This window comes from Mangifera indica, chromosome 13 (assembly GCF_011075055.1).
Source record: "Mangifera indica cultivar Alphonso chromosome 13, CATAS_Mindica_2.1, whole genome shotgun sequence".
In the NCBI taxonomy this organism is placed as follows: domain Eukaryota; kingdom Viridiplantae; phylum Streptophyta; class Magnoliopsida; order Sapindales; family Anacardiaceae; genus Mangifera; species Mangifera indica.
The window spans coordinates 14,674,759-14,692,814 of record NC_058149.1 but is presented as its reverse complement, the minus strand read 5'-3'; the positions used below and the strand labels follow the sequence as shown (position 1 = coordinate 14,692,814).

Sequence of the window (18,056 nt, the reverse complement as noted above, 5' to 3'; positions counted from 1 at the left end):
AGACATTGTTAGTCGAATTATGTAAATCTTTCTTGTTTTTTAGCAGGATTTTGATTTCCAATTTCTTTTTCTTTGATTTGTTTCCTAACAAATTATACAACATTAAATCATAACCAATTAATTTATATTCACAATTTATAAATGGGAAATACTAAGTAATTTGAAAATTTCAAATTGTATACTAAATTCTAATTTGAAAAAAAAAAATGTCATTACATAGAATTGATAGTTGGTCCTAATAGCTTTGGTGTCACATGAATCTGAAAGCTCTAAGAATGTTAGGCTGCTGAAGAATCCTATAATGAGGCTGGCTTGCAGCTGCGTAATGTTATAGACCTTCATCAACACTGTCAACAAGGGCTACCAATTCAATATTCTCAGGTTCTTGAGCTGAGGATGCTTCTTCTGTACTTGTAACTTCAGCTGGAAGAAAGGACGAATCTGGATCGCCTCGGGGCACCAGAAATATTACACAAAGTGGAGCAACTCTCAGTATGTTTCGTATTATAATTGCAAGCCATAATTTATCAAATCGTGTTCGTGTAACCTTCAATACGTGGAGTAGCAGGCCACCTAACCATGAAGATGAGAGGAGTCCACAGTTGTCAATCGACATAAGAAGAGCAAAGAAGGTACCCTCAATGCCAGGGGGACAGAGCCTGGAACTGAGTACAAGAAGAGGCATCCACTTCATTTGGCCAACCAATTTTGAGACACCTTCATCAATGACAACGGCTGCAAAATCTGGTATGCCAAGAGCCAAGTTCAACCGTAATACCAACATCAAATCCAGAATTCCAGATAAACCAGAGAGTAACTGAGCCCAAAACAGTACGTTGTGAAAGGGGTAATCCTTCAAAGAATTTTGATAGAGTATCGCTGCCAGAATGGTTCCGACTGGACCAATCGAGAGTATGTATCCAACAGTTTCCTGCATTAACCACATGAGAGGCAAATTCGGATAAATGCCCGGTCTATGTAAACAGGTTCAAACATCATACCTGAGAAAAAGCTGGACCAGCCTCGGAATCTGTATACCAATAGAACAGTCCTTCATGGATACTCAAACTCAATGCAAGTGACAAGTACATGTATAGACAACACCTCCATACAATCGGGACTTTCAATGTCGTCCACATAGCCTTTCTGGCATCAGAAAACTTTCGGTTCACCTGAATCACAAACCCAGAATCAGTATATGAATGTATTATGAAGAAAGTGAAATCGGGTACCTGCTTGTAATCGAAGTCTGATATTTGGGGCTCATTTAGCAGCATTCCAACTAGCAAGACAAGTCCAGATGGAATCGTCATCAAACCATAGACGCCCTAAAAGGCAAAGAGGAAAAAACCTTCAAAGAGTAAAATAATCTTTCTATTCAGACGAAATTGTTCTAACAGATGCTAACCTGGGGTCCTATCAGATGAACAAGAATACCACTGATAGAATACCCCACAAGAGCTCCAATTGCAGCAGATACAGAACACAAGCTCTGCATATCAGATGCAAGGGAAGGATGACTGATACTGTTCTGCGCAATACATGCGTCGATCGTCACGTCTGCTATTGCTACCCCAGCATTCCGTGCTGTTAAAGACATCACAGCTAATGCAAGATGCAGGTTTTGGTGTAATGAGAGCACAAGCATGGAGATCACACCGAGAAAACCTGAAATTCATGCAGAAAGAACTATCTGCTGAGCCAATTCTATAAACTAAACAATATTTGCACTTTCAGAGAACCCACCAATCCACTCTACAGAGATACAAGCTAAATGCAGGACAAGATCTACTCAACAATATGAAATGAACCTTGGGAGAACACATCTTAAAAACTAGCTATTGAGATTGGTGAGTTCAAGTCATATAAACTTTACACCAAAAGCTCATATTTTCTGATGTAAGATCCAAGTCTCATATCCTGGATTTAGGATCCTAATATACAACCATGCTCCACAACCCCAAGTAAACACTGCAATGTTGGTGTCATTGTCAGCAATTGCATTGGAAAACATGATGGTGGTTTTGATACAAAATGATAAAAACCTTAGGAGAACTACATTATAAAAACTAGTTATTGAGATTGAAAAACCCAAAATTATAAAAAAACCCGCAATAAAATCCCAATGTAGAACTCAAGTCTCATTCCTTATACTTGGATTGCAATGTGATATAAATGAAACTTAAATCTATTAACATTGAAGTATGAGTTTTTTCAATTCTCTAAGGTAAGACATGCTCAATTCAACTCAGAAAGAACTAAAATTTAACAATTACCAGCTAAGATGAAATAAGGATGTCTTCGGTAGCCGAAAATAGGGAGAACATCAGTGAGAAGACCCCAAACAGGCTTGACAATCCAAGGAATTGAAGTGATTCCAGAGTAGACCTGAGACTCAGAAGGCTGTACCTTTTGAACATCCTTCATATAATACTCAGTCCCAACACGAACAAGAGCTCCACCTAAGCCCTGGCTGATTCCATAAACAACCACCACACCAAACACAAAAGTCCAGTGCATTTCAGTGGCCAGCATTTTGATCCAATCAATTGGTGTCCACAAACACTCACAGCACCTTCCGTTCTGGGATTCATTCCCCTCTTTAGCCTCTCCAGGGGCCTCCAGATTCATCTCCTCCCCCATAACTTACTTTCCCAATAGAAATCTGAAGAACCCAGCTCCCAAAAACCACACCTGCATTGACTTGTGCTTTCTCCAATATATGAACCGAAAGCAGACAGTTGAAAACTGTCTGCTTCAAATAGCAGCACCTTGAAGCTGAAAGCTGAATAAAACTCCTCAATTTGACATTTTGGTGTGTGATATCACAACTTTAAACATACCCAGTTGATGAACATGAACAGAAAGAGTGAGAAACTTCAATGCAGATCTAAAACCCAGAATTTTCAAGGTAGGAGAAGAGTCTCCATCCGTGACAGAGTTGACCAGCCAGACTCCAAATGGAGAAGCCTCCATGCTTGAATATAATATGTTGAGAAGGCCAATCCAAAGAGCTAAGGTAAAGTAAGACCCAATATGGGTTGAATTTGGCGCAGATGTTGAGATTAATGTGGATCATCAACAGGGATGACTCCGATTTTCATCATCAAGCACCCAGCTTCAGTTTGACAGACACGTGGCAAATTTTGGTTGGTCCTATGAAATTGTAGGGGCATGATCTGTATTTCTTGTTGCCGCTTTCCTGTCTGATGATAATGTTGTGAGCATGTGAAGGAAAGCCTTGTCTGAAAAGTGCTCTAGTCCAACGTTTGTGGATTTCCCAAAGAGAAAAACTTCAATCTCACATGCCTGTCACATACAAATCAAATAAGTCCCCATTTTACATTTATCGTTAAACTATGTTAGATCGGCATAGTTAAGTTGTCCTCTAAAATTAATTCTGGAGTTGACGTTGATATGTACCAAGGACGAACTCAAACTCAAGTTTACTATTTCAAATTTGAGATGAACTCAATTTAATTATTGTTGGAACCCAATTCAGACTAAATCCACCCATGTCCAGAACTTGCTAAGACAAAGAAAACATGCATTAGGTGGAATTTGGCAAGGCCTACTCTACCAAAAACCGCCTGTGGCTGTTTGCGGAAAGCATTCTTGCAGTAACAAATCATCTGCAATCTTTTGCAGTGAGCATTGGCCCTCAATAGGATCAGGTGGCCTACCCCCATGTGTTGCACTTAAAATTTCTAAGTCTCATCATTATCTGTTTCTTCTTTTTTAATCATTTTCAATGAAATTGTTTTGTATATGATATCGCTTTGCTGAGAGTCTTTTCAGTTTCAACAATACACTTTTGAACTGTTTAACATTACTTTAAAGCGCCATGGCTGAAGCCAGATCACCTCAATTACTTTATCCATTCTGTTTGCATATAACTAGAGCATTTTTATCATGTACCCTTTACTCAACATTCAACCTTAATTGCAATTAGAGGGGGATTCAATTCGAGCTTAAACAAAAGCGAGTTCAAATTTAGCTAAAATCTAAAATAGTCCGTTCGAGTTTGAACTTGCTCAAATTGGTAACCAATAACATCATAAAAGGAGAATAATCACCTTTGAAGAAGAAGAAAAATCGTTAATAAAACGAGCTGCAGTGATAACGGCAATCTCGAACCAAGCTCGGGCTCAACAAACTCAAATTACTTTAGCTTGAATTTGGTTTATTCAAGCCAAACATGATTCAAGCCCTAACCAATTCAACTTGAATCCACCCATGCTTGCAATTAGCTCTACATTACTAGATGAAAATCATATATTCATATCCATTACTTCTTCTCAACCAGAGAAGAAAGCTAACCCCGATTTTTATCCCCGGAAAGAAGCAAGAAATGCAACACTGGTAGCAGCATTTACAATTCCTTTGAAAAAAAAAAAAACCATCTCTACACTGTAAATTGAAACAATCAAGTCAATCTATGCAGTAAAATAATGCTTTCATAAGATGAATGACAAAAGTGCAGCTTCTTTTTTGAACAGTTTCATCATGTATGCAGCGAGTATATTGGAAGAAAAACCAGAAACCAATAATCACCACCAAGATGCTGAATTTGGAAATGTCAAACTCTATTAGTTGTTTAGTAATCAATTTGTTGATGAATAAATATCATATCTGTACTGTACATGTCTTACTGCAGTCAGAGATTCCTGAAACAAGAAATTTTGTAAAGAGCTGGGGCATGCAAATGATGTTATGATGAAGTGGCTCCACTCTTTTTTGGTCAATATTGCTTTCAGTTGATGAAGAGACTAATCTTAAAATACCTTCAAAAGAGAACTTATTGCAGTGGGTATTAAACAAATATCAGCACTGATCTTATCATCCTAGCCTTCCATGGCACAAACTTGATAGCCGTGGTTAATCATGTCCTGGGCCAGGAGATTTGATGCAAAAGAGGCCACACATCAGTGAAGAATATCTTTTTTCCTGTCTCACTCGGGGTTTAGTCAATCTCAGGCATTATTTGATCTACTTAACACTTGATTAGCTTCGGCTTTAGCAACAACCATTTATAGCAACAAAGGGGTCGCTCTGAGAAGGAACTAGTGGCTGGCTACTCAAGTCCTCATTTTCTTTGTAATAAAGCATTTTCTGCACATAGAACAACATATAACACTGTGAAGCTCTAACTATCCCCTCATCAACTTCAGTAACCCATGCATCATCACATTTGTACCACTGTTCTTTCAGACGCAAATAAGTCACATAATGTCCTGCATCTAACATCCCAGAATGAGTAACAACAGCAAAAATCTCAAATTCTGCAGAAGTATCCGAGTCATTGCCCTCAAAAGGAAAAATTCTATTTCCAAATCTGCTTCTGACCACAGAGGAGGATAAATAGGGGTTCATGTCTAAACTGAAAGGAAATTGCAAATAACGATCAATTTTCCTTGACATCTTTCTGATTGAAGAGTGCTCAAATCGTTTAATATGTAAGCACAACACCAACGGAAGCCGTTTAATGGACATTTGCTTCAGTGAGTCCTGCCTTTCTTGACAATTTTCGCAGAAGAATTTCTGGTCAGACCCCAACTTCTCTGGCCTTGTAAATAAATCCAAACAGCCCAAAAGAGTAGATACGTATGTATTATCATTATGTTTGATAGACTTGTTAGGTGAATCTGCTGAAGAGCAATTAACTGTATCCAAATTGAGTGAAATGTCTACACAAGGGTCATAAGTTGTGGAAGTAAATCCACAAGACATGCAAGTGACATCTGATCTCAAAAGTCCGGAGAATACTCTATGAGCAATACACTGGCAATCTCCATTATCTGCAAAAAACAGAAAATGACAGTATCAAGTAAAACATGATTTTGGAGTAATGTGACAAATTGACCATGGCTTAAATGTTACAAAATGACTATGGGCTACAAAGAAGCTAAACACCACATTGAAGGATGTAATTACCTTTTATAGGGTTCCTTGCCTTGCCCTCCTTCTCATGGATCCCGTCCAACACTGAAATGAAGAACTCATGAGCATCCTGCTGCTCATAACTAGCTAGATTTGCTGAATGCCGCCACCAACTTCAAATAAAAACAAAATTTTTATTATTGCAGGAGTAAGTTCATCTCTATACATTTAAGAGAAATGATCGGAGCAACCAAGAAGAGATCTAGGACCAGATATAAATTAGCAAACATGAGATCCGAACAAACAGAAATGATTTCATCATTTCTAGATACTCCATGTGGTTTCACTCAGAGTCACCTATACAACCCCAACATATGCCAACTTCAATCACATGAAAACATATTCAATCATATAGCAAAACTTTGAAAAGCCACCAACACCTTACATAATTCCAAATCAGATAACAATTCTATGAAAAATATGAAGCTCATGGACTGTTCAAATAACGTGTCCCCCATTTCTATCAGAAGAGCTCAAAGTGAATCAACTAACCATGCATTGTCATACATCCTAAAGAAGTTGCATAAATACTTGATATAAACCAATGAACGAAAATATCTACATATGCTGAAAATCAATCAATGGCAGACCTGTAAAGAAACTGAGCAGGGCTATATGGGGTCCGATCGCCAGAAAACACAGCTGAGAAGATAACAACAATGTCACAATGTAAACATAAACGATCTGATGATTTTTTCCTGCATACTTCATGGTTTTGCTGATCACTCAAGAAGTGATTTCTAAAAGGGAAAGCATGAAGCAGAGCTTGCAACACACTATTCATGAAACAAGTATTGCCCAAATTATTCAAGCCTCTCAAACCCAATGGATAACATGATTTAGCTCTCTGATCTCTCATTGAAATCAGAAGCTTTGAATTCTTCAAATCCAATTGTTCCCCTGCTAACAGTCTCCTCCTCTTACTTGATCTCCTCATAACACCACCGGCCTCATCAATTCCATTCCTGTTTCTTGGTAAATCGGTGATGTGTTTTAACATCACAATCTTATCAAAATCAGGATCATAAACCTGATCACAACACACAACACAATAAAGCTCTGATCTTTCAATATCCACAGCTATATCATGGCCAGTCTCAGACTCAGTATGAGAAACACAATGAATAGAACATGAAACCGACGAGCAAATCAAGCAAATATATAATCTTTCCTGATACCCATTACAAAAACTGCATCTGGGTATTTCTGTTGGGTGGATTTTAACACTTGACTTTCCATTTGGATTGGTTTTGAGCAAGTTTTGCAGTGATTTGAACCCACTCAAGCCATTCTTAAGCTTGTAATCTGCAAGATGCTTACAGGGCTTGGGGTTTGTGTATAAAGGGTTTCTAATAGACATCTGACGGAGATGGAAAGGGGCTTTGAATTATATGATAAAACACAAACAGATTTGTAAAAAGAAAATCAATTATTTACTAGATTAAAACAAGAGAAAGAATTGTTTTTGAGAAATATATATCCTTTTCTTAATGAAAAAGAAAGAATAAAGAAAAGACAGATATGGGATTAGATTTGGAGCTTCGGGAGATAAAAAAGATTAGTGTTTAGTTTGGTTTTGATTCAGTTTTTTTTGTGGATTTGAAGAAAGAAAACATGGAGGAAAAGGCAGGGTTGTATGTTGTATTCAGGAATGACTTACAGAATAAGTCATTTTGGTCAATAAATCGGTGCATTCATGAATCCTCTATGAAAGAGAACAAATTCTTCAACAGTTCCTCCACTTCTTCAGAGATATCTAACCGCCTGATTTTTTTTATTAGATGGTGATGATGATTCTGATGAGGTGTGAAGTTTTTAGCTGAGTACTCATTCTTATTGGTTTATAAATTGGGGTGCGTTTGATCTTAGCAATATGCGGCTCGAATGCACCAAGTTTCAACTGAAAAAATTAAGTCCGTGGACCTCAAGTTTATCTTGACATTAGGGTTGAATTTAAGTTAAGATCGTCTTAAATTTGTTTAATTCAAATGATTTAAACTAAAATTTAATGATTTTATATGATTATATTTAAGATTAAGCTCAAACTTAAAGTTTGAGTTTAGAAATATTTAATTTATCAAATTTATGAATTTGAAAAAGTTTAATTTGAATATGTTAAAATGATATCGTTTTATTTAATATACACTAAAACAACGTTGTTTTGATTGATTTTAGATTAACTATAATATCAATCTGAACTTAACTTAGTATTATAATCAAACTTGATTTGAGTTTAATTTCAACTCCCTTGAGGGCGACCCAAACTCAATTAACTTAAGTTTGAGCTCGATTCGGTTTGAGTCTAATCATATTTGAGATTGATGTCTCAATGATGTTATTGTAACAAAATTTATTTCATCGATGAGTCTTCTTTAATGATTCTTTTTATTTTTCTCCTTTTTTTTATTTGGCTAGTGAATGGCGACTAAAGTTGGACTTATATCGAGCCAACTTAAACTCAAATTAGTGTTTAACTCGATTCAAACTGAATTTCAGTTAGAATTTCAATTTAATAACTCAATTCGAGTCCTCTAATTGATGATATCATTCATCTTGTTAGAGATATAATTTATCACGTCAATGATACTATTTATCTTGTCATCAACTTACAACAATACTTTCGACTAATTTAAATGAGTTTAAACTCTAAATCAATATAATTATTTAAGATTCAAATCGAATTTGAAGCCAACATATGTTTAAACTCGATTCAACTCAAATCTAACCTTATTGATGGTTCTCCTTCTTTTGCATTACTATTTATCAATCAAATTAACTGAACTCAATATCAAATTTATCATTTAAGAATCAAACTAAATTTGAATTAATCTTTATTTAAACTCAATTTAGATCAAACCAAACCCACCCTTAGTTTAAATCAGTTGGTTGGGCTCTTGGTAATTGAAGTGGGCTGCAGCTGACTATGAGTTAAACTGCAGCAAGCCGATAAAAGATAATATTTGAGGTGACTATGTTTGCCCAATTTTAGTATTATTATTCAATATTCATTAACAAATGCACTTTCCCAAGTTAAAAATAGAAAAAATAAGAAAAAGAAAAATATTATATGTATTTATTTTGAGTATATAAATAATATATATTTATATGTATTATTATGTAATTGAGTTATTTTATTCTTAGTTCAAAATCACTCAATCATATGATGATACATATTAAGTGTATACCTATTTATATATTTGAGATGGATACGCATAATTTTATTGTAAAGAAAATGTTGTGATACTAAAAAGGTAATATCATATTATACGTATTTTAATAAAATAAAATTATACGTATAACTTTATACACAAATAATGATTTGTCACCGTGTGATTAGATCTTGTTTTATCTTTAATTTTTATCTATCTAATCATATAATGACACATCGTTATTTGTGCATATAACACTACTCTACGTATTTATAATATTATTCCGAAGTATTTTTGTTATGATGACAATTAAATGTAATATGCTGTAACATGTCATGTTTTATAGTTGGATTTGATTTGGACAAAACCAAAATAAAATCTAGTTCAAGATCAACTTGAATCTAAATGAGTCAGTATGAAATTGACAAATTAAAACTCGAATTTGGATTGAAAATAATTTTGGATTCCATATGAATTGATTCAAAATAAAATGTTCAAATCAATTTAAACTCAACCCATTTTATAAAAATAAACTTAATCTTTTAACTCGAATTTAATTTGATAAATTTGAACTTAAACAATTCGAATCAAATTCAATCATAGTTTTAACTGTTAAAATAGTTTTAGGCACTTTCCTGTACAGTGTAAGAGATAGAAGAGAAGATAGTACTGGTAGGTACCGTGCCAAACAATTCATTGGAACCTTAGTAGAATTAGACCCTGAGAGCTAATTGTTGAGATTTAGAAGTCCAAAACCATATAAATTTATATTTTCTAATGATAGATTCAAAGCTCATATCTTACATTTAGGATTGTAACATAATACTGTTCAAGTAATGTTTTATTTGAACAAGATGAGGGACTGATAATGCTCATTCTACAGCTCAATTCATGAGACAGAAAAGCCAAAGTTTTTCCTAGGTACAGGCTTCATACAATCCGATATCAAAATCTTGTATCAAAATGTTCAAATCTCATGATTACTGTTCAATGAAACATAGAGTAAAATCCAGATGCCATTGTCAGCGTTCCTCACAAACTGGTAGAGAACACCAGTTTGTGTCACAGAAGCTTATCTTGACAGGCAAATATCATTGCAAGGCAGTTTCCCATTTACGAAATTGCATTCAAGGTATTCTTCCTGACGGCTTCATCTTAGATGTATTTTTACAAGTAGTGATGCTTGTCCTAGATATTCAGGAAGTCCTCTCCAGTAGAATCGCCATATTCGAAACCCGCTCACATCTAGTGTTTTAAAACCAGACCAACTGATCAAACTGGTTTGACTAAGAGCCGGTGGTCAATTTGGTTCAGGTTGATGTTTAAGTTTAATTAACATTGGACCAAAGGGAGGGAAAAACAAAAAAACAAGTTCTCTCAACTATGGACAGACCAAGGTGCAACGGCCGGCCACACACCCATTTCATCAAACCGAATCTCAGACAACTTTAGCTCACCAGCAGGCGCACACCCATTGCAATTTGCTGTGACTGCACCGTGCAATCCCTACTCTGCCAGCACCACCAGCGCTGCCACTGCCAGACCTCCAACAATTGACTTGGCCAAATTCGAGAGTGAAAAAAATCTTGCAATTGCAGTTGAATTGAGTCCATCTAGTAAAGACTATGCACTATATACCATCAAGCCATAATTCTGTTAGGTTGAACATTAATCTATTGTTTATTTAATTTGTCATTAGTCCAACCAGCCAAAACCCAGACGCCCTTGACCAAATCTTAAGACATCGCTCACACCTCCCATGAACCCTAGAACTCTTTGAAAAAGAAGGATTGCCTATCCTAAAACCCTTTGAAAACTACCGACATAATAGAAAGAAAGAAATTACCGTTCAGTTTGGACACTTTTTGAAACCGATACTCCTACTTCAGCCAGACAAGGGCTATAAATAAACTACAACTGACAATTCTACTTGGTCAAGACAATCCAATTCAACTAGTATTCCTCAGGCTCCACGTACCAATTTGTATTCAACTTGCGCAATCACAGAAAAAAATTATGTAATCTGTTATCAGATTGTATCTTTCATATTCCTGACAAACAAGCAGAACTACAAAAACACCATAATCCCTTTGAATAAAACAGATACACAAGAAAAAGCTATCAAAAGTCTATATTCACCAATCTCGGTCTATTCCCTGCCAATTTTTCCTTTATACTACGACAGCATACCCTAATTCTTACCCAAGACCTGCAAAATTCTATAACCTTTTACCAACCAACTAATACACAAGAAGTCAGCAAAACTACACATCCTAGAAAGTAGAAACTAAAGCTCCCCTCAAAAAATCAGTCAGAATAACTACACATCCTAGAAACCAAAGTTCCTCTCAAAAGATAAGCAAAATCAAGCTTCATATACACCATAATCTGTTATGAGATTATGGTGTATCTATTATCAGATTGTATAAAAAACACCATAATTTTTTTTTTTTTTAATAGAACATATATACACAAGAAAAAGCCGTAAAAAGTCTATGTTCACCAATCTCGGTTTATGGGCTGCCAATTTTTCCTTTTATACTACAACAACATAACATAGCTCTTATCCAAGAGCAGCAAAATTCTAAAACCTTTTACCAACCAACCAACACACAAGAAGTCAGCACAACCACACATCCTAGAAACTAAAGCTCCCCACAGAAGATCACTCAGAATAACCACACACACTAGAAACTAAAGTTCCTATCAAAAGACTAGCAGAATCAAGCTTCAGATACGTAGACATAAGCATTCACCCTAGAAATAACTTCTGAAAGTGAACAAAGTTTCCAAACTCACTCCATCCTCCTTTATTTATATGCAATCCAACATCCATATAGATTTCTATAGAGACTCACATTCAGAGGCATCTTAGCGAACCAAAGAGACCAACAAGGATCTCAAATTCAATGCAGGAATTAAATGAATCATAGTACAAACAAATCGAACAAACTATGGACACAGCACACAAATGCAAGCCAAACAAAATAAAAAGAATTGGAAAGACAGATTCACACAACCCAATTCATTTTATTACTCGATTTATTCGCAATACCAGCAAGTTCTGATAATACACAATCCTTCCAAGCCAACACACAGATAACTTTAGTACAAAGTTAACATCTTTTAAACACATTCAGTCATTCCAGGACATAAAATCCCCATAAACACAAACACACACGGAATTACATGCGTATGCTTAACCATAATAGTTATAACATGACAAAGGGCTAAACTTTAAGAAGCAACACGACCAACAACTGGGTACTTGGCTTCGAACTTCTTCTCCCAATCATCCAGAACACCAATCTCTTTCTCGGACAGACCATCGAGAGAGGGAGTGATGTCCTCGTCATTCTTGCTCATTTTTGCCAGAGCTCTGCTCGCATCTTTGCCTGCGAACATCGCGTACGCACCACCTGGGCCGTAAAAGGATCTGCCAGTGGTCACATCGAACACGCGGCCTTTGATCGCAACGTAGATGGGCTTTGAAGAGTCGGTACCGTTGTACTGAAGAAGCTGCTGTGGCGTGAACTCCATTGTTGTTGTTGATTTTGTTTGGTTTGATGGGTCTTGTGTCAAATTGTTGTTGATTTTGTTTAGTTTGGTTGGGTCTTGTGTCAAATACAGAAGATGATGAAAGTGATAGAAATTTAATAATAATTTGTTAATTATTAAAAAAATTACTCAAGGATTACTTAATCATTACTAAATTATTGTTTTGCCCGTCAAATTAATATTAATAAATAATTATTATATTTGATTAATGATAGAATACGATAAAAAAGTTTAATAATTATTATAAAAAAAATTTTAATGCCGATTTCAACAATAATACAAGTGAATGTGCGATGAATATCATGAGACGACTATGTGATAGGTTAAGTTTTATGATTTCAAGTTCAACAATCCAACCATCAAATTTCATCTTTTATTGGTCATCTTACTTAATGAGACCAATTGTTAATGTTTCAATGTTATGGCTAATGTAAAGCAGCAAAATGGCACAATTTCGTGCAAGAGACAATGAGGGTACGATTTTGAACAATAACAGATTTTGTTCTAAAAATTTAATAATAGTAAAAGTATAATAAAATTAAGATTAATATGAAATATTTTAATAATAAAATTAGATTATACTTTATATTATTTGTTATGTTAATTTAATAATAAAATATTATTAAAATTTTTTATTATTTAATAAATTAAATAATATAATTAGTGAGACAATTATATGTTACTCGGAACCAAAGCTCTTTAATATTTGAAAATATTATAAAATTTTTAAACTATAAATATTGGAATCACAATAATAAAGACTTGATTAGGTTGAATTGTATATAAAAAATTGGGAATTTGTTGAATTAAAATATTTTCAAGAGTAATTCAAACCAAATTATACTTTTTCATATGTAATCTCAAGATTACACATTATCTTGTGTGACCCTAGTGGAATACTTTTATGATTTTAAGTCAAGAAAGATGTAGAATTTTGCATTTTTTTTCCCTAAACTCAAAGACTTTGCTTTACCTAAAAGCAAGCATATTTGAGCATATTCTTGTCTTTTGGTCCTTCTTTTTTTTTTTTTTTTCAAATATTTCATTTATTTTTTCTTTGATTATAATCTTGTCTTTTAGCATAAATCCATTTTTCAAAACATTAAAATTATATATATTATATTAATGATGATATGTTACTATATAATTAGATAATTTTAAATTAAAAATAAAATAATATTCAGTCGTATTTTAACACATTATTATTTAACACTAAAATTAATACTTATTATTAGTAAAGCCAAATTCATTGTCGATTTTCCAATTTATAAACTGATTTTTTATCATATCAAGGGAATAATACTATATTTACGTACATTTCTTATTAATTTATTTATATAAATTAATGTATTTTTATTAGGGTTGCATATAGGTCTAGTTACTCTCGATTTACTTGCAACTCAATTTGTGTTGATTTCAGTTTGAGTTTATTTTTGCTTGACTTAAGGATCTCACGTATTTGTAACTTAGTTCAAATATAATATCAATAGACCTCTTAAATGTTTAAATTCTACACTTAAAAGGGTGCACCTCTTTAATATTACTTTTTAATTTGGAATACTTGATAAATGTATAAAATATGAAGTTTTCTTGTAATTTTTTTTAACCGAACTAAGTTAATAGTTTTTATCTCAAGCTCAAGGAAATTAAATAATTAGATCACCCAATGACAAAATTCCATTATAGGACAAAACAATTATCAATCAATCAACTTCCCAAAGAAAATTGAAGTCGCTTTTTGTTGAAAAAGGTCAATCTGAATATGGGAATCAATAATAATCTACCAATTCATAATTAAGTGCTACAGAAACCAGATCCAAAGATTAAAATCAATACATGTGGTTGTTTTTTCTAGGGCAGAGGCAGCCACACCCACACAAAACAAGCCTTCAACTTCTACCAGGAACACCTTAAAAGTTCCAATTGATCTTGTAACTTCTTTCCACCAAAAAAATCTCATAGAATACTTGTAAATTAAAATCCAGGTAGCACATTAGTGCAGAGGAATACCTCCCGCAGAATATTCAACCTCCTGAAAATAAAACAGAAAGCACTTGATATTAGAGAAGACTATACAAAGTACTAGGGTTGGATTCAAGCTGAGCTCAGCCTGAACATGGGCTGGCTCAAGCTCGATCTCGTTTGAGCTAGTTGGAGATGTTGTCAAAGGGTTGCTGGTGGGATGAAAAGTATCACCAACAAGATAAACAGTGTTCCTGGAGAGGGATTTGAGCTGAACTCAAATTGATTTGCCGAGCTAAAGTTCCAACTCAAATTCGGCTCAAATCAAGTTGAACATCGAGCCAAGCCAAGTTGGCTCGGTTCGGATTCAGCCCTATAAAGAACCCACAATATACAGACAAATTATCCTAAATTTTATGTATACATAACAAACATTTTTAGCAGACCACACAAACTTTTTCCAATGCTTCTCTCAATTTTGACATGTAAAGAGGAAGCCGACTTGGGGTAAGGAAGAAAAATTAAACCTGAGCAGGGGGTAATGATGAAACCCAGTCTGATGCATGTGTTGGAAGAAGCCCCAAAGTGTTTAGCTGCCAAAGTTGAATAAACAAAAGTGCAATATTTAGCTCCTCAGTATTTCAATATTCAGGAACACACAACCATTAAAAATTTTTAAGGGAAAATGAATCTTACCTTCCAGACACCCAGTGCTAAACCTCCCAAATTAAGGGCAATGAAAAGCAACTTAGGCCCCAAAAGATCTACTTTACTGTCTTTGTAAGGCTCAAAAACTGCAAATTCAAAGTGAATGAACTTGTGACAATGCTTTGACATTTGGTAGCTCAAGATGCTGATCATTGTGTATACATTTGTTAACAATGAAAAATTCCATCATGACCAACAGTACAAGAAAACCAAGACAAACCCATCTATGAAAAAAAAAAAAAAAAGCACTAGAAGAACTGTTGGCATATGCTGATATTCTGAAGGTAGAGTCATTTGGTAGACACAAGTAAGGTGCAAGGTTAAAGAATGAACTTGAGCACAAGTTTAGTAAAAGAAATACATATCCTCCATATCAATGATATTTTACAAGAAAAAAAATAGTTATTCAGTCAGATCAAAAATTGAGACAAACAGAAAAATGTTCTTATTAGCATTTCCTATACACAACTTCACCCTCTACTTATAAACACTGATGTATCCCCAACAAACCTTATAAAAAGCCCTTTCAGAATGCCAGCAGAAATAAGGAGGCAAACATTTGTGGACAAAGAAACATGGTCATGACAATAAATACAAATGACATGGTTTCTTCCTACTCTCTCCAATAACATTTTATTCACTGTACAACAAAAGTATGCTCACTTTCCATTGAAGAGCCTTGGAACATAAATAATCACTTCAAAACAAATTAGTAGCATTGCGCTTACCTTTTCCGACTCCTTGAAGAGCACTTATAGGCTGCCAGAGAGCTGAAAATGTAATACCAATACTGAAAAGATGTACAGTACTTCCAGCCATCCACATCATAAACCCCATCATTAGCAAATTCTTGAAAGGAGCTTGTGCCACTTCCCAAGCTTTCTGTACATAAATAAGAAAACTAATATCACAAACTATAATACTTTTGATCAATTCCACAATAATCACAGAATTTGATTCATTTAAAGCACAAATCCAAAAATAACTTCATGAAATAAGCTTGATTTGTCTAACCTAAAATTCACAGAATTGAACCAATCAACTGGAAATCTAGCAGTTAACCTAATTAAACAAAATAATAATACTTCACACACAAACAATGGACACTAACACTGCTACACAAATGCTAACATGTTATTTTATGCTTGTATGATTTTGAATTAGTGATAAAGTAACATCCAATTACATGATAACATGTCAAGTTTGTACCAGTGTTTCTATTAAGTTGCGAACAAATCAAATCACTAGCAAGCTACTTGCAGCTCAATTTGATTATTGTTGAACTAAGTTTTTAAGCTTGTTGTTGCTCGGCTCAAATATAATATCAATAAATCCCTACAAATTTAAAATTTTACAGTGGAACCTGAAAAATCTTACTCTCACTTTGAACATGAGACAACTGATAAATATATAAGTTCAGAGTTTTAACTACAATTTTTCAAGAACTGAGCTTGACAACACCCGAGCTCGTTAATTTCAAGCTCCGGCCAAAGAATACTCTGGCTAGGTTCATTTGCACCCCTAATCTGTAACCATTGTAAGTTCAAGTAGCATTACACTAAACAAAATATCCGAAGAGGAATTTACATTACCTGAGCCTTCCAATTAGCCTCGGCATCTTTCTTCTGTCGACTGGTGGTTGAATCATCCTAATAAGATAACAAAGTCAATAAATGAACTTTGAAAAAAAAAATTAAAGACAAAAAAATCCAAAGAATAAAAAGAGATGATAGAGAAGAGAGGGAGAACCTGATCTTGTGAAGCGCGAGTGAAGCCAGGAGGATCAGGTATGTCACGTGAGGAAGGAATGGTTGAATTGTCAGTGAAATCAACGGCCCATCTTCTCCCCGACCCCATCACTGCTTTACCCTTCTCCATTAGATTCGATGAAATTCGCTGCTCTTTCCGATCTGCTGCTCTTCCTCGTTGGAGTGGAAGTGTTTTGTTTTGTTTTTTTATATTTTTCCTAAAGACGACCTTTTAACTTGGGAGCCGGCCAAGCCAATAGACCATTTGGATCCGGTTCCATTAACCCGGACCGGGCCGGTCTCCCCTCTGATTTGTTAAAATGTTTATTTAGGATTAGATTATTTTTATAATTCCATTATAAAATTCTTTGGGAAAAATATATTTTTCCTTTTTCTTCTATGTTTGGTTTAATTATTGTCTTAGCAATATTTTTCAGGGAACTCCAATGTTATATTATTGAGTCATTTGGTCATAAATCGATAAAACAATTATTAATGGTATTAAAAAAGTCTTGAAAAAGATACTATACTCAATTGTATTATCCCGATAAAATAGAAGATAATAATTTTAGGCATATTATCTTGTATTTAGTAGATATAAAAAAGAAAAATAATTAGATGTATCAAAAAAACATTAAGATTCATTATTTTTGTTCTTTCAGATTAAAAAATAGTTATTCATATCTTAACTTGATCTACGGATGATATGACTAATCGTTATATGTTATATATATGATCTTTTGAATATCGTTTTCGTAAGTTTGATATAAGAAGAGATTAACTGCATAACAATATAAAAAAAATTATGTGAATTTATATATTCCTTTTATTTCTATTGAAACAATTAAGGCATTTTTTTCCTTTGTTCATTTCACTTCAATTCGAGTTGGCGTATATTCAAATGTTTAAATAGACTTGAATTCATCTCGTCTATAAAAAAGAGTTCAAAACTTGATTCAAACTCAACTAGTGCAATTCAAGCTTGAGCATT

The 18,056-nt window shown here is 34.2% G+C and overlaps 4 protein-coding genes across 5 annotated transcripts; all 4 read right to left on the bottom strand.

The window, feature by feature from the left end:
- Nucleotides 1–102: 102 nt before the first annotated feature.
- On the bottom strand, nucleotides 103–3,661 carry LOC123195118 (probable folate-biopterin transporter 2). 2 transcript variants are annotated; one of them, XM_044608730.1, is made up of 5 exons: nucleotides 2,277–3,659; nucleotides 1,409–1,668; nucleotides 1,233–1,328; nucleotides 1,002–1,172; nucleotides 103–931 (listed from the first exon to the last, which is right to left on the bottom strand). In XM_044608730.1, exons 1-5 carry the CDS (start codon nucleotides 2,641–2,643, stop codon nucleotides 329–331), a joined length of 1,497 nt encoding a protein of 498 aa, XP_044464665.1. In that variant the 5' UTR covers nucleotides 2,644–3,659; the 3' UTR covers nucleotides 103–328. The 2 variants fall into 2 exon arrangements, with proteins under 2 accessions (XP_044464665.1, XP_044464664.1); XM_044608729.1 differs by having other exon boundaries at nucleotides 1,002–1,328; nucleotides 2,277–3,661.
- A 778-nt stretch (nucleotides 3,662–4,439) lies between these two features.
- Nucleotides 4,440–7,621, bottom strand: LOC123195117 (ubiquitin C-terminal hydrolase 22). The gene is made up of 3 exons (XM_044608728.1): nucleotides 6,531–7,621; nucleotides 5,935–6,053; nucleotides 4,440–5,798 (listed from the first exon to the last, which is right to left on the bottom strand). Exons 1-3 carry the CDS (start codon nucleotides 7,298–7,300, stop codon nucleotides 5,017–5,019), a joined length of 1,671 nt encoding a protein of 556 aa, XP_044464663.1. The 5' UTR covers nucleotides 7,301–7,621; the 3' UTR covers nucleotides 4,440–5,016.
- Nucleotides 7,622–12,099: 4,478 nt separating this feature from the next.
- LOC123194096 (probable steroid-binding protein 3) lies at nucleotides 12,100–12,704 on the bottom strand. Its single transcript, XM_044607246.1, has one exon. It carries the CDS (start codon nucleotides 12,627–12,629, stop codon nucleotides 12,327–12,329), a length of 303 nt encoding a protein of 100 aa, XP_044463181.1. The 5' UTR covers nucleotides 12,630–12,704; the 3' UTR covers nucleotides 12,100–12,326.
- A 1,678-nt stretch (nucleotides 12,705–14,382) lies between these two features.
- Nucleotides 14,383–17,280, bottom strand: LOC123194119 (ER membrane protein complex subunit 4-like). The gene is made up of 6 exons (XM_044607273.1): nucleotides 17,067–17,280; nucleotides 16,910–16,966; nucleotides 16,046–16,199; nucleotides 15,306–15,403; nucleotides 15,137–15,202; nucleotides 14,383–14,679 (listed from the first exon to the last, which is right to left on the bottom strand). The coding sequence occupies exons 1-6, from the start codon at nucleotides 17,193–17,195 to the stop codon at nucleotides 14,641–14,643; spliced, it is 543 nt and encodes a 180-aa protein (XP_044463208.1). The 5' UTR covers nucleotides 17,196–17,280; the 3' UTR covers nucleotides 14,383–14,640.
- Nucleotides 17,281–18,056: the final 776 nt, after the last annotated feature.

Excerpts from the sequence above, each read along its gene's own strand:
- LOC123195118 (XM_044608729.1), bottom strand. The coding sequence starts at position 2,643 with ATGGGGGAGGAGATGAATCTGGAGGCCCCTGGAGAGGCTAAAGAGGGG. Across the intron at positions 1,329-1,408 it reads TTCATCTGATAGGACCCCAG|GGCGTCTATGGTTTGATGAC; the intron begins GTTAGCATCTGT and ends TTTGCCTTTTAG. Across the intron at positions 932-1,001 it reads CTGGTCCAGCTTTTTCTCAG|GAAACTGTTGGATACATACT; the intron begins GTATGATGTTTG and ends TGGTTAATGCAG.
- LOC123195117 (XM_044608728.1), bottom strand. The coding sequence starts at position 7,300 with ATGTCTATTAGAAACCCTTTATACACAAACCCCAAGCCCTGTAAGCAT. Across the intron at positions 6,054-6,530 it reads CCTGCTCAGTTTCTTTACAG|TTGGTGGCGGCATTCAGCAA; the intron begins GTCTGCCATTGA and ends TTTTATTTGAAG. Across the intron at positions 5,799-5,934 it reads GGCAAGGAACCCTATAAAAG|ATAATGGAGATTGCCAGTGT; the intron begins GTAATTACATCC and ends TGTTTTTTGCAG.
- LOC123194096 (XM_044607246.1), bottom strand. The coding sequence starts at position 12,629 with ATGGAGTTCACGCCACAGCAGCTTCTTCAGTACAACGGTACCGACTCT.
- LOC123194119 (XM_044607273.1), bottom strand. The coding sequence starts at position 17,195 with ATGGAGAAGGGTAAAGCAGTGATGGGGTCGGGGAGAAGATGGGCCGTT. Across the intron at positions 16,200-16,909 it reads AGGCTAATTGGAAGGCTCAG|AAAGCTTGGGAAGTGGCACA; the intron begins GTAATGTAAATT and ends ATTTATGTACAG. Across the intron at positions 14,680-15,136 it reads CATCATTACCCCCTGCTCAG|GAGGTTGAATATTCTGCGGG; the intron begins GTTTAATTTTTC and ends TTTTATTTTCAG.